The sequence below is a fragment of the Danio rerio genome, chromosome 4 (assembly GCF_049306965.1).
Source record: "Danio rerio strain Tuebingen ecotype United States chromosome 4, GRCz12tu, whole genome shotgun sequence".
NCBI lineage: Eukaryota > Metazoa > Chordata > Actinopteri > Cypriniformes > Danionidae > Danio > Danio rerio.
In genome coordinates, this window is record NC_133179.1 from 26,318,942 (window position 1) to 26,331,652 (window position 12,711).

Consider the following 12,711-nt stretch of genomic DNA (forward strand, 5'->3'; position numbering starts at 1 on the left):
CAACCAAGAACAGCTACAACGTCATCGCTAAATTTGCTGATGACACAACGGTGGTGGGCCTAATCTCAGATAATGATGAGACGGCCTACAGAGAGGAGGTGCACACTAATTCAGTGATGTCAGGAAATCCACCTATCACTCAACATCAGCAAAACCAAGGAGCTGGGGGTGAATTTCTGGAGAGAGAAGAGAGAACACACCCCCATCAACATCAACCAGACACCAGTGGAGAGAGTCAGCACTTTCAAGTTTATTGGAGTTCACATCGCTGAGGATTTGACATGGACTGCGCACATAGACGCAGTGCTGAGGAAGGCACAACAATGCCTCTTCTTCCTCAGGCGTCTCAGGAGGTTTTAAATGAGCCCCCACATCCTCTGCTCGTTCTACACTTGCACTATGGAGAGCATCCTGTCTGGCTGTATCACCACCTGATATGGAAACAGCACCAGCAGCAATCGCAAAGGCCTACATTGGATAGTGTGAACTGCTGGACGTGTAGTAGGAGGTGAGCTTACCTCCCTCCAGGACATCTACATCAGGCGGTGCATGAGAAAAGCCAAGAGATTCATCAGCGACTCCAGCCACCCAAGCCATAGACTTTCCTCTCTGCTACCCTCAGCCAGACGGTTCCGCAGCCTCCGGTCACGCACCAACAGACTGAGGGAAAGCCTTTCCCTGAGGGAAAACTGAGTGAAAGCCTTTCCCTCAGACTATCAGGCTGATAAACACTTAACACACCTCACACATACCCTAAAAACAATACTGCCAACAGCCATGGGTACACCTATTCACTGCCAATTTTACATTGTCCTTTTTTTTTTTTAGAAGTATGCTGTTGTATGTTGTTGTATTTTGCACTGTCTGTATTTTAACTGTCCTGAGCCAGCACCTAAGCTTTTCACTCATCACAGCACACGTGCTGCTGATGATGTGACAATAAAAGTGATTTGATTTGAAATATAATCTATTGTTCACAACAGACGGGTTTGAAACATGTGGAGGGAGAGTGAATGATGTCAAAGGTCATTTTTTTTAGTAATGCCTCTCTTTAAATCTCCTCAAATGTACATGTATCTGTTTGAATGTACATCTAAATGTTGTTTTGTTGTTTCTGCAGTTGTCATGCTGTGGGGTGGACAAACTAAACCACATGCATACGCTCAAGAAGACTCATGGGAGAAGATTTTAGCCTTTTTCCAAGAGCACCTCTACAGTTCAAACTTTAAGGCCAAACTGTAATTCCTTTATTTTAGACTGTGATATATGACCAACTTCATTTCAAATGCAGTTAAATGCAATGATGATGCAGCCAGTACTTGATGCTAGATTTCACTTTGTTATCTGTATTGAATAAAAGAAAGTGCATCCTTTTTTAGTAGAAACATGCCATAATGCATTATTATTATTGTAATAATTTTTGTTATAATTATACAAAATAATTTTGACTCTACAATTTTTTCTTTGGTAACCACCTCTGCTTAATAAAAGCATAAATAATAATCTGAGATAATTTCATTTTCTAATTTAGTTGGACTTGTTTGATTTAAAAAAAGAATGTCTGTTTTCATGTCTGTTGAATGATTACATATGAAGTGACTGTCGTGGTATTTTTGGATGTAATTAACTATTGTATAATTAACCTGTATGAGTTGCAAATGCAAAAAGTTTGCTCATTTCTTTACTGATAAGATAATATCAGAAAGGCAATCAGCTCATCCTATCAGCCAAGTTTTGTTGATGTCAGACAGGATCAACCACAACTCAAGTCAAGGCAATTGATGGTAAATTAAAAAAAAAAAGATCATACAGGTTATGAAAACATCAACCTGCAGTCTTCAAAACACTCCCCAAAACATTCTTCAAAAACAATTTGATTGTTTACAAATTGATCTCCTAAAAGTGGAAAATGCTTCACTTTTTTCTGGGATATTTCTAAACTCCCTTAAAACTGCAGTTGATAACCCCCTCTTTAAAAAGAGCAACCTGGGTAACACCATATTGAGCAACTACAGACCAATTTCAAATATCCCTGTCATTGGCAAAATTATTGAAAAAGTGTTTAACCAGGTTAATGAGTTCTTAAATTCTAAGGGATGTTTAGTCAATTTTCAATCTGGTTTCAGTGCTCATTATAGTACAGAGCGCACTCTTATAAAGATAAATCAGTGAAATTCCACTAAATACAGATTCAGGCAAACTACCAGTGCTGGTATTGCTTAATCCCTGTACTTCATTTGACACTGTCGATCAAAGCATACTTCTTGACAGGCTGGAAAATATGTTGGGTTGTTTATCATCACAGTTGGCATTAACTTTTTCGATTGGCCTGAGCAGAAAAGTTTCTGCCTTTTATATGGAGTTCTGTGCAGATTGTTGTGTGTGTATAAATACACTTACTAAGTTTACTATGTTTTGAGAGCTGACTGAGCTGCTTATTTTGATTTTCTCAGACACATCAAGATAAGTGTGCAAAGGTCACACACACACATTGTACTCCATATAGAAGGCAGAAACTAAGCTTTTTTTTTTGCACTGCAAATGATCAACCGTAAAAATTAAATATTTTATCTCTTCCAAACAGGGAAAACCAGCAACAATCAAGAATGCATGATTATATGGTGCCATGGCTTTGCGATAAAATGCCCTTAATTGTAAATAATAATAGAAATTAACGGGACAAAAACAGTTACAAACATGACGAAAGGCTAGTAAATTTGCCCAGAGTCTATCATTGAATTTTTTTAAACATTTTCCAAGCATTTTAAAAATTTGTGCATAGGTTTGTCACTAAAATCATTTCACTTGCTGAAACAGAGAAAGTTGTGGCCAAATTAAGACTTAAAATCACCCAAGAGCGAATGAAAACATTCTCATCCCCCAACCCCAGTTAAGTAAGTTTTCACTATATATAATTGTATTTGTGTATATTAAAAAATGATAAAAAGTTTTTATTTTATTTTTATTTCATTTTTATTTTATTTTATTAAAAGCAAACTGAATGTCCGACCGAATGAACCACAGACTTCCCTCTACTCAAATGTTTCCTCCAGCTCCTCTAGAGGGATCCCGAGGTGTTCCCAGGCAAATAGACAGACATAAGCTGCGTCTCAAATGGCACACTATATACTATGCACTCATGCACTATGTACTTATGCACTTACACACTCAACAGCATAGTAAATGTATGTAGTGTTGTCCCAAATCGAGCACTAATGTGTTTTTACTAATGCCGAGTTCAGATTGCATGAGTTTCAAAGTATTCGTGTCACAGATATTTTCACACTGCATGACTATCTGGGCTAGCGTTTCGTCGCTGCTTTGTTTACACTGCAAGATGGATCGGCGACAGGGACTTTCACATTGCATGACTTTACTATAGGAAGAATCGCCGACAAGTTTGTCCAAACTACATCTCACAGCCAAAAACACGTAGTATATCTTTTATTATTAATTACATAATTAGAAAGAAGCCTTTAATGGGGTAGAAAATGTACATATTTGCTCACCTGGATTTAAAGGGAATTAGCCATTTCTCCTTAACGTTGATAATAAACTACTTTCTTTCAGTGAAACGTCAAACAGACACGGTTGCTCCTGAGTCCTGTCAAACCTCCACTAGTTTTTCCTCCATTTCGTGGGTCCAAATAAACCGAAAATGAGTGCTTTTAACTTCTCCCCCAGCCTCCCGCTGGCCTGCAGCAGGTATATACACACACGCACACACAAGTGAATGCTGCTCTCTCATTGGCTGTAGGCGATCGCCGATGTTATTTTCAGTCAAAATTCAATTCACACCGCATGATTTGAATCGCCGAAAGCTCCAGATATTTAGCATGCCAAATATCTCGCAGGCATCAGCGACTCATCGGCGATTCTCTCAGATCGCGTCTATGATAGTTCATACTGTGTGACTGTCACTCACGTGCACGAGCAGCGATTTACCTGTGATTTCAGGCATTTGTCGGCGATTTCTTAAAACCTGTCGGCGGGCCAAAATCGGGGCTAAAATCACGCAGTCTGAACTAGGCATAAGCGGAAATTCAAACCCTTTTCCTGATGACGTTTGACGGTAGCCAAATCAGTGAAATAAATGACCAAACAATCAAATAATGCCTGCCATGAGTATTGCCGCATTTACCATCGGGAGGCGCTATAATCACTCTGGTAGGAGAATTTTGCTTTCACCATCCAAAATAAATAAAGTTATCCAACATGTGCACCCGATAGGTCCACCCCTTCCGGTACGTGAGCAAACCTACGGTCATTGAGTGCATTTAGTATCCAATATTACACACTTCATTTTACCGGCTTAATGAGTGCATCGTCCGGGTAATTAAAGTGCTGTTTTATTTTTTGAGTTTTCAATGTAAAAGTCAATACTTACAATATTTATGCTACAAAATGGCGTAGAATAGTGCATAAGTATGTGATTTGGGATGCAGCCTTAGTCCCTCAAGTATGTTCTGGAGGAACGCTTCCCCAGGAAGGTGTCCATGAGGCATCAGAAACAGATGTCCAAGCCACCTCAACTGCAGTGGCTCTACTCTGAGTTCCTCATGGGGGACAGAACTCCTTCACCCTGCATAAAAAGCTCCTTTCAGCCACTTGTATTTAAGATTTTGACCTTAAAAATCTTATGACTCATGATCATAAGTGAGAGTAATAATGTAGATTGGTAAATCAAGAGGTTTGCCTTTCAGCTCAGCTCCTCCTTCCCCACAGCTGACTGGTACATTGACTGCATTGCTCCAGTGCTGCAACATGCTTGGCCTGTCAGTAACCATCAGCTGCACTGGGAGTCTCACAAGCCAACCTTCAACTTGATAGCATCTATTACTTTTTGTGTCCACCACTGAGGTCATGGGTTACCCCCACATTAGGCACTAGAGCCACAAAACCTTACAGTTGTATCGACAATGAAAGGGTGATCCATGTTCTAACTCCAATGTCTTCAGATTCCTATGTGATTTGGTCAAAGTTCTTCAGGTTGTGAGAGTTAAAATCACTCAGATATCTGGTTCAACCAAATGTTCCCAGCAGACCCTTACAATATGTTTGATTCAACTCATCACAAAACAAAATGATGCACTGATGGACACCCTTCTGCTCAAACAAGGTGTTTGTTTTAGAAAAAACATGACTAGAAAAGAAATCCAACAACAGAACACCACTCATTTTCAGATCAGGGAGGTCGTTCCTCCCAATCATGGCTCTCCAGGTTTCCCTGTCATTGCCCTGTCAATCTTCCAGTTTGAGCACCTTCCAGCACTCCAAAAAGGTTGGGTACTCTACACTGCTGTTTGTCCTATAATTACAAACTACAGTGAGAGACCTATCCCGGATCTATAGGCACGCAGGGAAGCAACTCTCTCATTCACCAGGACAACTCCAACAAATGGCTGCTGATCTGGGAAGCAAGCCAACACCAGCCCGCTGCCTCTCATCACGGGCAACTCCAGCGTAGACAAGGATCCAGACCATCTTGAAAAGTTGAGTTCTAGAGCCTAAATTGTCTGTGGGAAAGTAAGCTCTATTTGGTACTGTTCAATTTAATGCAGGCTACATCCCTGTCCCAAGAGCCAGTTTCCATATCCAAAAATCCACACACGCACATACACGCGCGCGCACACACACACACACGCACACACACACACGCACACACACACACACACACACACACACACACACACACACACACACACACACACACACACACACATATCAGAAGTTGTCAGAACGATTCTTGACATCCAAACTTACAGATTGAGGCTTGACAATACTTTCTCTCATCCTATTCCTTTACTTACAGATTGTCTAAATCCATTTATTATAAAAATTCAGTTCACCAGTAAACATATGGCTCAAACATTATGCAGTCGGCGAAGAAGTGGATCTCATTTCCCACAGTTCATTTAATGACATCATTAGAAACAAGCATGGCCAACTTTAGCTTGAAAACTGTGTTTTTGACAATTAACTTTGTGATTTGTTTGTTGATTTGTTTGTTGATTACTGTTTAATGTCACAATCCTTCATAAATCATTATAATATGTTAATATTGTGGTTAAGAAAAATGCAATATTATTTAATGTTAGTATTGATATTATTTTTATTATTATCATCATCATTATCATCAGGTAAAAATGATTGTGCTGTTTACTGCGATAATTTTGTCAAGAATCTTGGAAGAATAGAAAGTTTAATGTTTAATTCTTTAAATGTTTTTTAAACTTTTTTATATTTTTTATTTTACCGGCCTCAAGCTTTAAACAGTATAGTGTATAATCTACAATGATTGTTTATTCCATGATACACCATGTTCACCAATTAGGAAATTGGTAGGCTGCCAGATTGTAGTTTATGAACTGCTTAAACAACCTTAAGTTATGATAAATAACATGCTTTGACTAATTATAGGTCATATTAAAGTAACTTTAGCTGGATTTTCAAGCAAGACACCAAAATGTACAATAAATGACATTTGTATGTATCCAGTTAAAATAGTGGCAAAAGATAAAAGTTTGGGAGGCATGAAGGCACAGAGCAGATAGGTTTGCTGTGGAGCCTGAGGCCTGTACCAGGAAATTGATTAGCTCCCTGGTAAGTTGATAAGTGTACACAGGTAAAAATGATAGTGTACACAGTTTAAAATACATTTTGTCCCTAGTGTTTCAAAATTGTGAGATTTTAGTTTTGGTGAAAGCCATTTCTTTGTCATGCACATTCATCCAGTAATTATTCCTTTTATTTAAGGTTGCGTAAGACAAATGTACTCATACCGATGGTAGTTAACATTTCAGTCTACAGTGGGCATCTGTCTCAAGGACTCAGTACTGCTCACAACTGTCACAGAGTGCTGGTACATGGCACCAGGTGCACAGAGGGTAAACATAAGAAAGAACAGAGTTTGAGGAACTGAATTTTTTCCCCCAAGTACACACACACACACAGGAGAAGTGGTACTTTAAAAAATGCCGGGTTCAACACAATCGAGTTGTGTTGGGACAACATAAAGTAAGTTACAATTTTAAATGGATTGAACTTAAAACAAGACCCCCCCCCCCCCCCCCCCTAATTTCAATTTTTTTTTGTGCAAGGCTTTTGTTGTCATTGCTCAAGCACAAATGTTCATTTTATATTTTTTAATGAAATATACATATTAATGTGCGTAATATCCTCAGATTTCCCTTCTAGCTTTATGTCATCTTTATGGGGCATAGTTCATGGGGCATGGACATAATTCCATCTCCATTTTGCTGGTGTGTGTGTGTGTGTGTGTGTGTGTGTGTGTGTGTGTGTGTGTGTGTGCGTGTGCGTGTGCGTGTGTGTGTGTGTGTGTGTGTGTGTATGTGCATATGACCTCAGCATGTACTTAAACCTATATTCAAAAAAAAAAAAAAAAAACTGAACTATAAAATAACTATATCCTGCACAAATAGGGCAGTCTTTTTTCTTTTTTTAAGTTTCAGTGAGGCTCATGATGTTTTTAATGTTAAAATTACATCTAAACTCTGCAGAACAGCGCCGTTTGAGGATTTAAAACACAATGGAGTGATGCTGGTTATATTTTTAATGTCTTAATTATGTCTTGGGAATTTTTTCGTTAAACATAGTACTCTTATCCAAGTATCATTTGGTCTTCTTACTTTGCTTTGGCTTATTCTCTGTTCCTGTCCCTTTTTATTTTAGGCTTAACGACAGCAGAATGAATAACTAGTTACTGGCAGAAGTTGTTACACATTTTAATGAAATGTTGAGAAAATCATGGTAATTAAACACACTAAAATCTTTCAGATTACCTTAATTTTCAGATTACCTTTTTTGATATTTTTCCCACAGTTGGCACCGAGAGCGAGCATAGAAGCAATGTCAAAGCAACAACAGTGACAGGATAAAGGAATCAAGACACCAACTCACACATCAATTAATACATATCTTTATAAATAATTTTACTCTGTGTACTGTATTGCTGTTGTTTATTAACCCAGAGTCCTTTTATTTTATGATCTTTTGTGGACCTTAGTTCTGGAACATTGTGGTTTGATTTCTCTGTGTACTGTACAGAGTGTTTGTACCTAAAACAATTATTAAACTACTTTTTAAAAAACAAAATTACCATGCCATGCCTATGTAAAAATATTACTGGGGAATTGTGCTCTCCTTTTAACAACTGTTTTTAAGGTTATCATAAAACAAACTGAAAAAAGATCTTTTAAAACAAAATGTAGATAAAAAAAAAATTCTTGACTTAATTCTGGCAGTGTTTTTTTTTTCTTTTCCTTTTTTCGGAAAGTTCATTTCTGCTCTTAAACACATTTAAGTAATTGACCCTTTGCTAAGCCCCGCCCACCTTAGCTACTGTTGTCACGCCTGTCAAGTTTTCATGCCTGGCACGTCTACTATATATGTATGTGCTATATAATATGTATGTGCCGATGTCAGACATTGCCTGGGATATAATTAGTCCTTTTTGTTGAACAGGTGAGATATCTGAGAAAGCCAGAAAAAAAGGATTGCAGTATATATCATGACAATCGTCAATTGATTAGAATTTTTTTTTTAATTAATCAAAATAAAAGCTAAAGCCTATAGCCGCCTCATACGCTGACCATTCAACAGATTAGTTCATGCACAGAAGCATAGGTGAAATTTTTAATTAATATAATAATAACAAATTAAACAGTGATTTCTCTTTCTTTTAGCAAAAAAGCCTGATAGACTATTGATGTGCAATAAAATATAGCGTTACTATATTTGCATTTAAATAGAAAAAAAAATAAACTGAAATGCAAACCAAAGTATAAATAGCAGAAGTGAACAATTAGATTTTCCCTACCAGCAAATATTAATCTGACACCAAATATGAAAGCAGGCATTAACCCGCTATTTTCACATCCTGTCTTCCATGTATGTTTGTTTTCGTCATGTGACTTTCACCATGTGCTTCTTTTCTCCTGTGTATTTATACCGCTTAGTTTCATTCAGTCTTCGTTCGGTATTCTCTGTTGATGTCTGTTTTAAACCCATGTTCTTTCTGTGTTCATCAATGTAAGTGATTATCTATAAACCTATGAGTTTTGATAATCCTGCAATCATGTGCCTGCCTGTAGTGAACCCAGGCGTTGTAGCTACAATGACTAAATCTCTAAAAGACTGAACAAAACAACGGTGAACTGTAGCTCTGACATAGACATGAGGTTTATAAATGACTGAAAAACAGCTGCGGGTGAAGTATATGGATCGCAAATGCTCAGTGACATGTAATTTCAAATAATCGTAACTTGAAACAGATGCTGTTTTTACGGCTCCTCACACAGCTTGATCCACCCTGCATTTCTCCACTTGGGTTTTAGGATTTACAAAGGGGAAAAAGTTCCACTACCTCTTCCAAACTTTTAGGATATTGGGTATTAGATTTGCCCAATATAATTGCACAAACACTTTGGCTCGTTTTCCTCGCCTGAAAGCTTGACAGATCTCCTGCGCTCAGCTACGGTTGCTAATCCACGATTGAAGTGTGGCGGTTTTCAGGTGTGGATTAGCGTAGGGTCAATTATGTAATCAGTGGGTGTGATCTGCAAGCGATTTCTTCCACATTATTTTCTCATTCTACGGGTGTCAGATGAGTTGAGTAACTAGAGCATATATATCAGCACTTGTTTGATTGCTTGAAAAAGATATTTTAAAGACTTGGAGAGGTTCACACACCAGATAAGAAGCCCATCTCAGCATGGCCAATTTTTTTCTTTGAGTTCGCATGCACCATTACCACTATTCGGTGACTGTCCACAGCAAATAGAAAACAATGTAAAGATGTAACGTGCTGTGGTGGTGCTTCTGCTTAAAAAAAACATCAGGGCATTTAATTTTCCATGTTGTTAAAATTGAATATAATATATTATTCTATACTATTTAAATTGTTTTTATTTTTATTTAGATTATTTAAAACAAGATGTTTTTACAAATAAAGTGTTTGTGGGTTAATAACACAAGTGCTATGGCGTTTTAGTTTAGTCAGCTTCTTGAGCTTAGAATTTAACAATTTCAAACGAATCGAATATTCTGCAAACAATTACAAGTTTTCCATGTTTACACCATTCCTTTTTAACAAAGACACTGTCATGTGTCTACATTCTCACTACATTTTTCAATGTAGAAATCTAAGACACGAAAGGGATGTAGCAACATTGTTGCGTGACATTTTACAACATGACACTACTTTTTTTGTCCATTGCTTTTGAATATAGCCTTTTCTGCTTATTAATAGTAGCCTTATAGTATCAAAATGTTATTTAATATTAACTATTGCTCATTAACTAAGTTTATTAATTACTGGATGAATGTGCATGACAAAGAAATGGCTTTCAACAAAACTAAAATCTCACAATTTTGATTCATTAGGGACAAAATGTATTTTAAACTGTGTAAACTATCTTTTTTTTTACCTGTGTACTTATCAACTTACCTGAGAGCTAATCGACTTCCTGGTACAGGCCTCAGGCTCAACAGCAAACCTATCTGCTCTGTGCCTTCATGCCTCCCAAACTTTTATCTTTTGCCACTATTTCAACTGGATACATACAAATGTCATTTATTGTACATTTTGGTGTCTAGCTCGAAAATCCAGCTAAAGTTACTTAAAAATTACCTATAATTAGTCAAAGCAGGTTATTTATTTAAGTTGTTTAAGCAGTTCATAAACTACAATCTGGCAACCTACCAATTTCCTAATTGGTGAACATTAACTTTACATCTGCTTGATTAAAATCTAAAGAGAAAAGAAAATACATAATCCAACTGTATTTCATCCAAAATCATATGTATATACAATAAATTGGTTTTAATATTATCAAAAGTGACGCAGTGGCACAGTAGGTAGTGTTGTCGCCTCACAGCAAGAAGAAGGCTGGGTCACTGGTTTGAACCTTGACTCGGTTGGCGTTTCTGTGTGGAGTTTGCATGTTCTCCCTTTTATACATATTAAAGAATTAACATTATAGAGTGTATTAAGTGATTTAGTTTTTAATGACAAAAGTCGGGCATGGGATTGGTGGAACAGTACATTGCTCCCAATATTACTGCATTCCTAACAGCTAGAACCTACAATAAGTTGCCAGCAGAAGTATCCTTTTAAGCTACTACTGCGAGCACGATGCAGGAGAAAAAAACTATTCATTCTCCAATCAGGACATGTATTTCCATGTCTTGATCCTTTCTCGACACGTTGCTTCTTCGAAGGTCAGGTATGGCAGTACAAAAATCCTCCTTCATGGACTCGCCCGGTCTTCACAGGTCTTCACCAAGGCAGAGAGAGTGCCCTCAATTATTGTGATACCTGTTTGATTATAGCTCAGTCTCAAGATCAATTAGACATGCACAGGGACAAGGTGCTTTTACATTTTAGTCAGTGGATTTTGGTCAATAAATAAAGAGCAAGCTTATTCCTGAAGAGAGCATCTATATCCTTGTGATGGAGATGGACTTAATTTCTATGATGGTGCATCGCACCATCAAAAGCTTTGGGTTGGTGCTGACATGTCTGAGAAAATTTAACAGAAAAACAGTGGTCCCATTAAAACTATTTCAATCGCATCTCAAGCCAATTTTAAGCTGCTAGGATTGCTGTATATTTGATCACCTCAGAGCTGTGGTTTCACAAGTCGGCCAGCACTCCTTTGTTTCACTAAGTCCCCCAGTCTTCCCTGTTTTTCTACATGCTTTTCTATGCTTTCCACACTTTCATTTTTCCTTGAACATTAAGTCACCAAACAGTGATAGCGCATCTAATGTTGTGTACACACCAAAAGGAGAATTAAGTAACCTATTCGCATGAGTAAGTTACTTTACAAAGTCAATGCCAAGGCAAATAGAGGCAAATTATTGATGTCTATAAATAGTGATTATTGATGAATAACAGTTTCTGAAAGGTGTCAACAGCTAAACATACCCTCGAAATGTCCCACACAGCTTACAGTCTTTCACTCGCACTCATTTTACACACACACACACACACACACACACACACACACACACACACACACACATGCAGGTATATCAATTAAAATAAATATCAGAACATTCATTCATTCATTTTTCTTCGGCTTAGTCTCTTCTATAGCAGCAGTCGCCACATGGGAATGAACCGTCAACTTATCCAGCATTTGTTGTACGCAATGCATTAATTATGTGAACTTAGTGTTGGTAGTCACTTGCAGTTTCATATATGGCTATATTTGCAAATTACATATATGATCAAGTTCATATTTGGATTTCACAGATGTAAAAATGTGAAAATATTTCAGATTATTTCACAAAAACCTGTTAATATTTACTATGCTTTTTAAACAATTACAAATGCACATATTTTAAACAAAATTAAGTATAGTTTTATCATATTTCATAATTTTGTAATTTTATCAGATTTACCTACAACAAGGAAAAAACCCATTGATATGGTTCTAAAGCATGTTTACAGCATAAAGAACTATTTAAATCTATTCAAAATTCCTACACCTTTTGGACCTGCATCGCACATTGCAGATACACATGTACACACATAGATTTTTTCTACATGCATAAAGTATAAAGAAAGAATAAATGTATTTCATAAATGCCATGATTAAACTTTACATATAAAATCACATCACCTCTCTCAATCAGGATCATATTACATTCTCTGATCCATCTGTATACTTTTTAATTTTCAAA

The 12,711-nt window shown here is 37.1% G+C and overlaps 1 protein-coding gene across 11 annotated transcripts in view; it reads left to right on the forward strand.

Annotated features, from left to right (window-relative positions):
- The window catches only part of LOC137487196 (peroxisomal succinyl-coenzyme A thioesterase), a 41,478-nt gene extending 38,528 nt beyond the window's left edge, over positions 1–2,950 (forward strand). For 10 of the 11 annotated variants that reach the window (XM_068220780.2, XM_068220781.2, XM_021475271.3 and 7 more), the window contains one exon: positions 1,121–2,950. In XM_068220780.2, the coding sequence (XP_068076881.1) occupies positions 1,121–1,242 (122 nt within the window). In that variant the 3' untranslated portion in view covers positions 1,243–2,950. The remainder of the gene's footprint in view (positions 1–1,120) is intronic. The other variant, XR_012402118.1, reaches the window with a different exon arrangement.
- Positions 2,951–12,711: the final 9,761 nt, after the last annotated feature.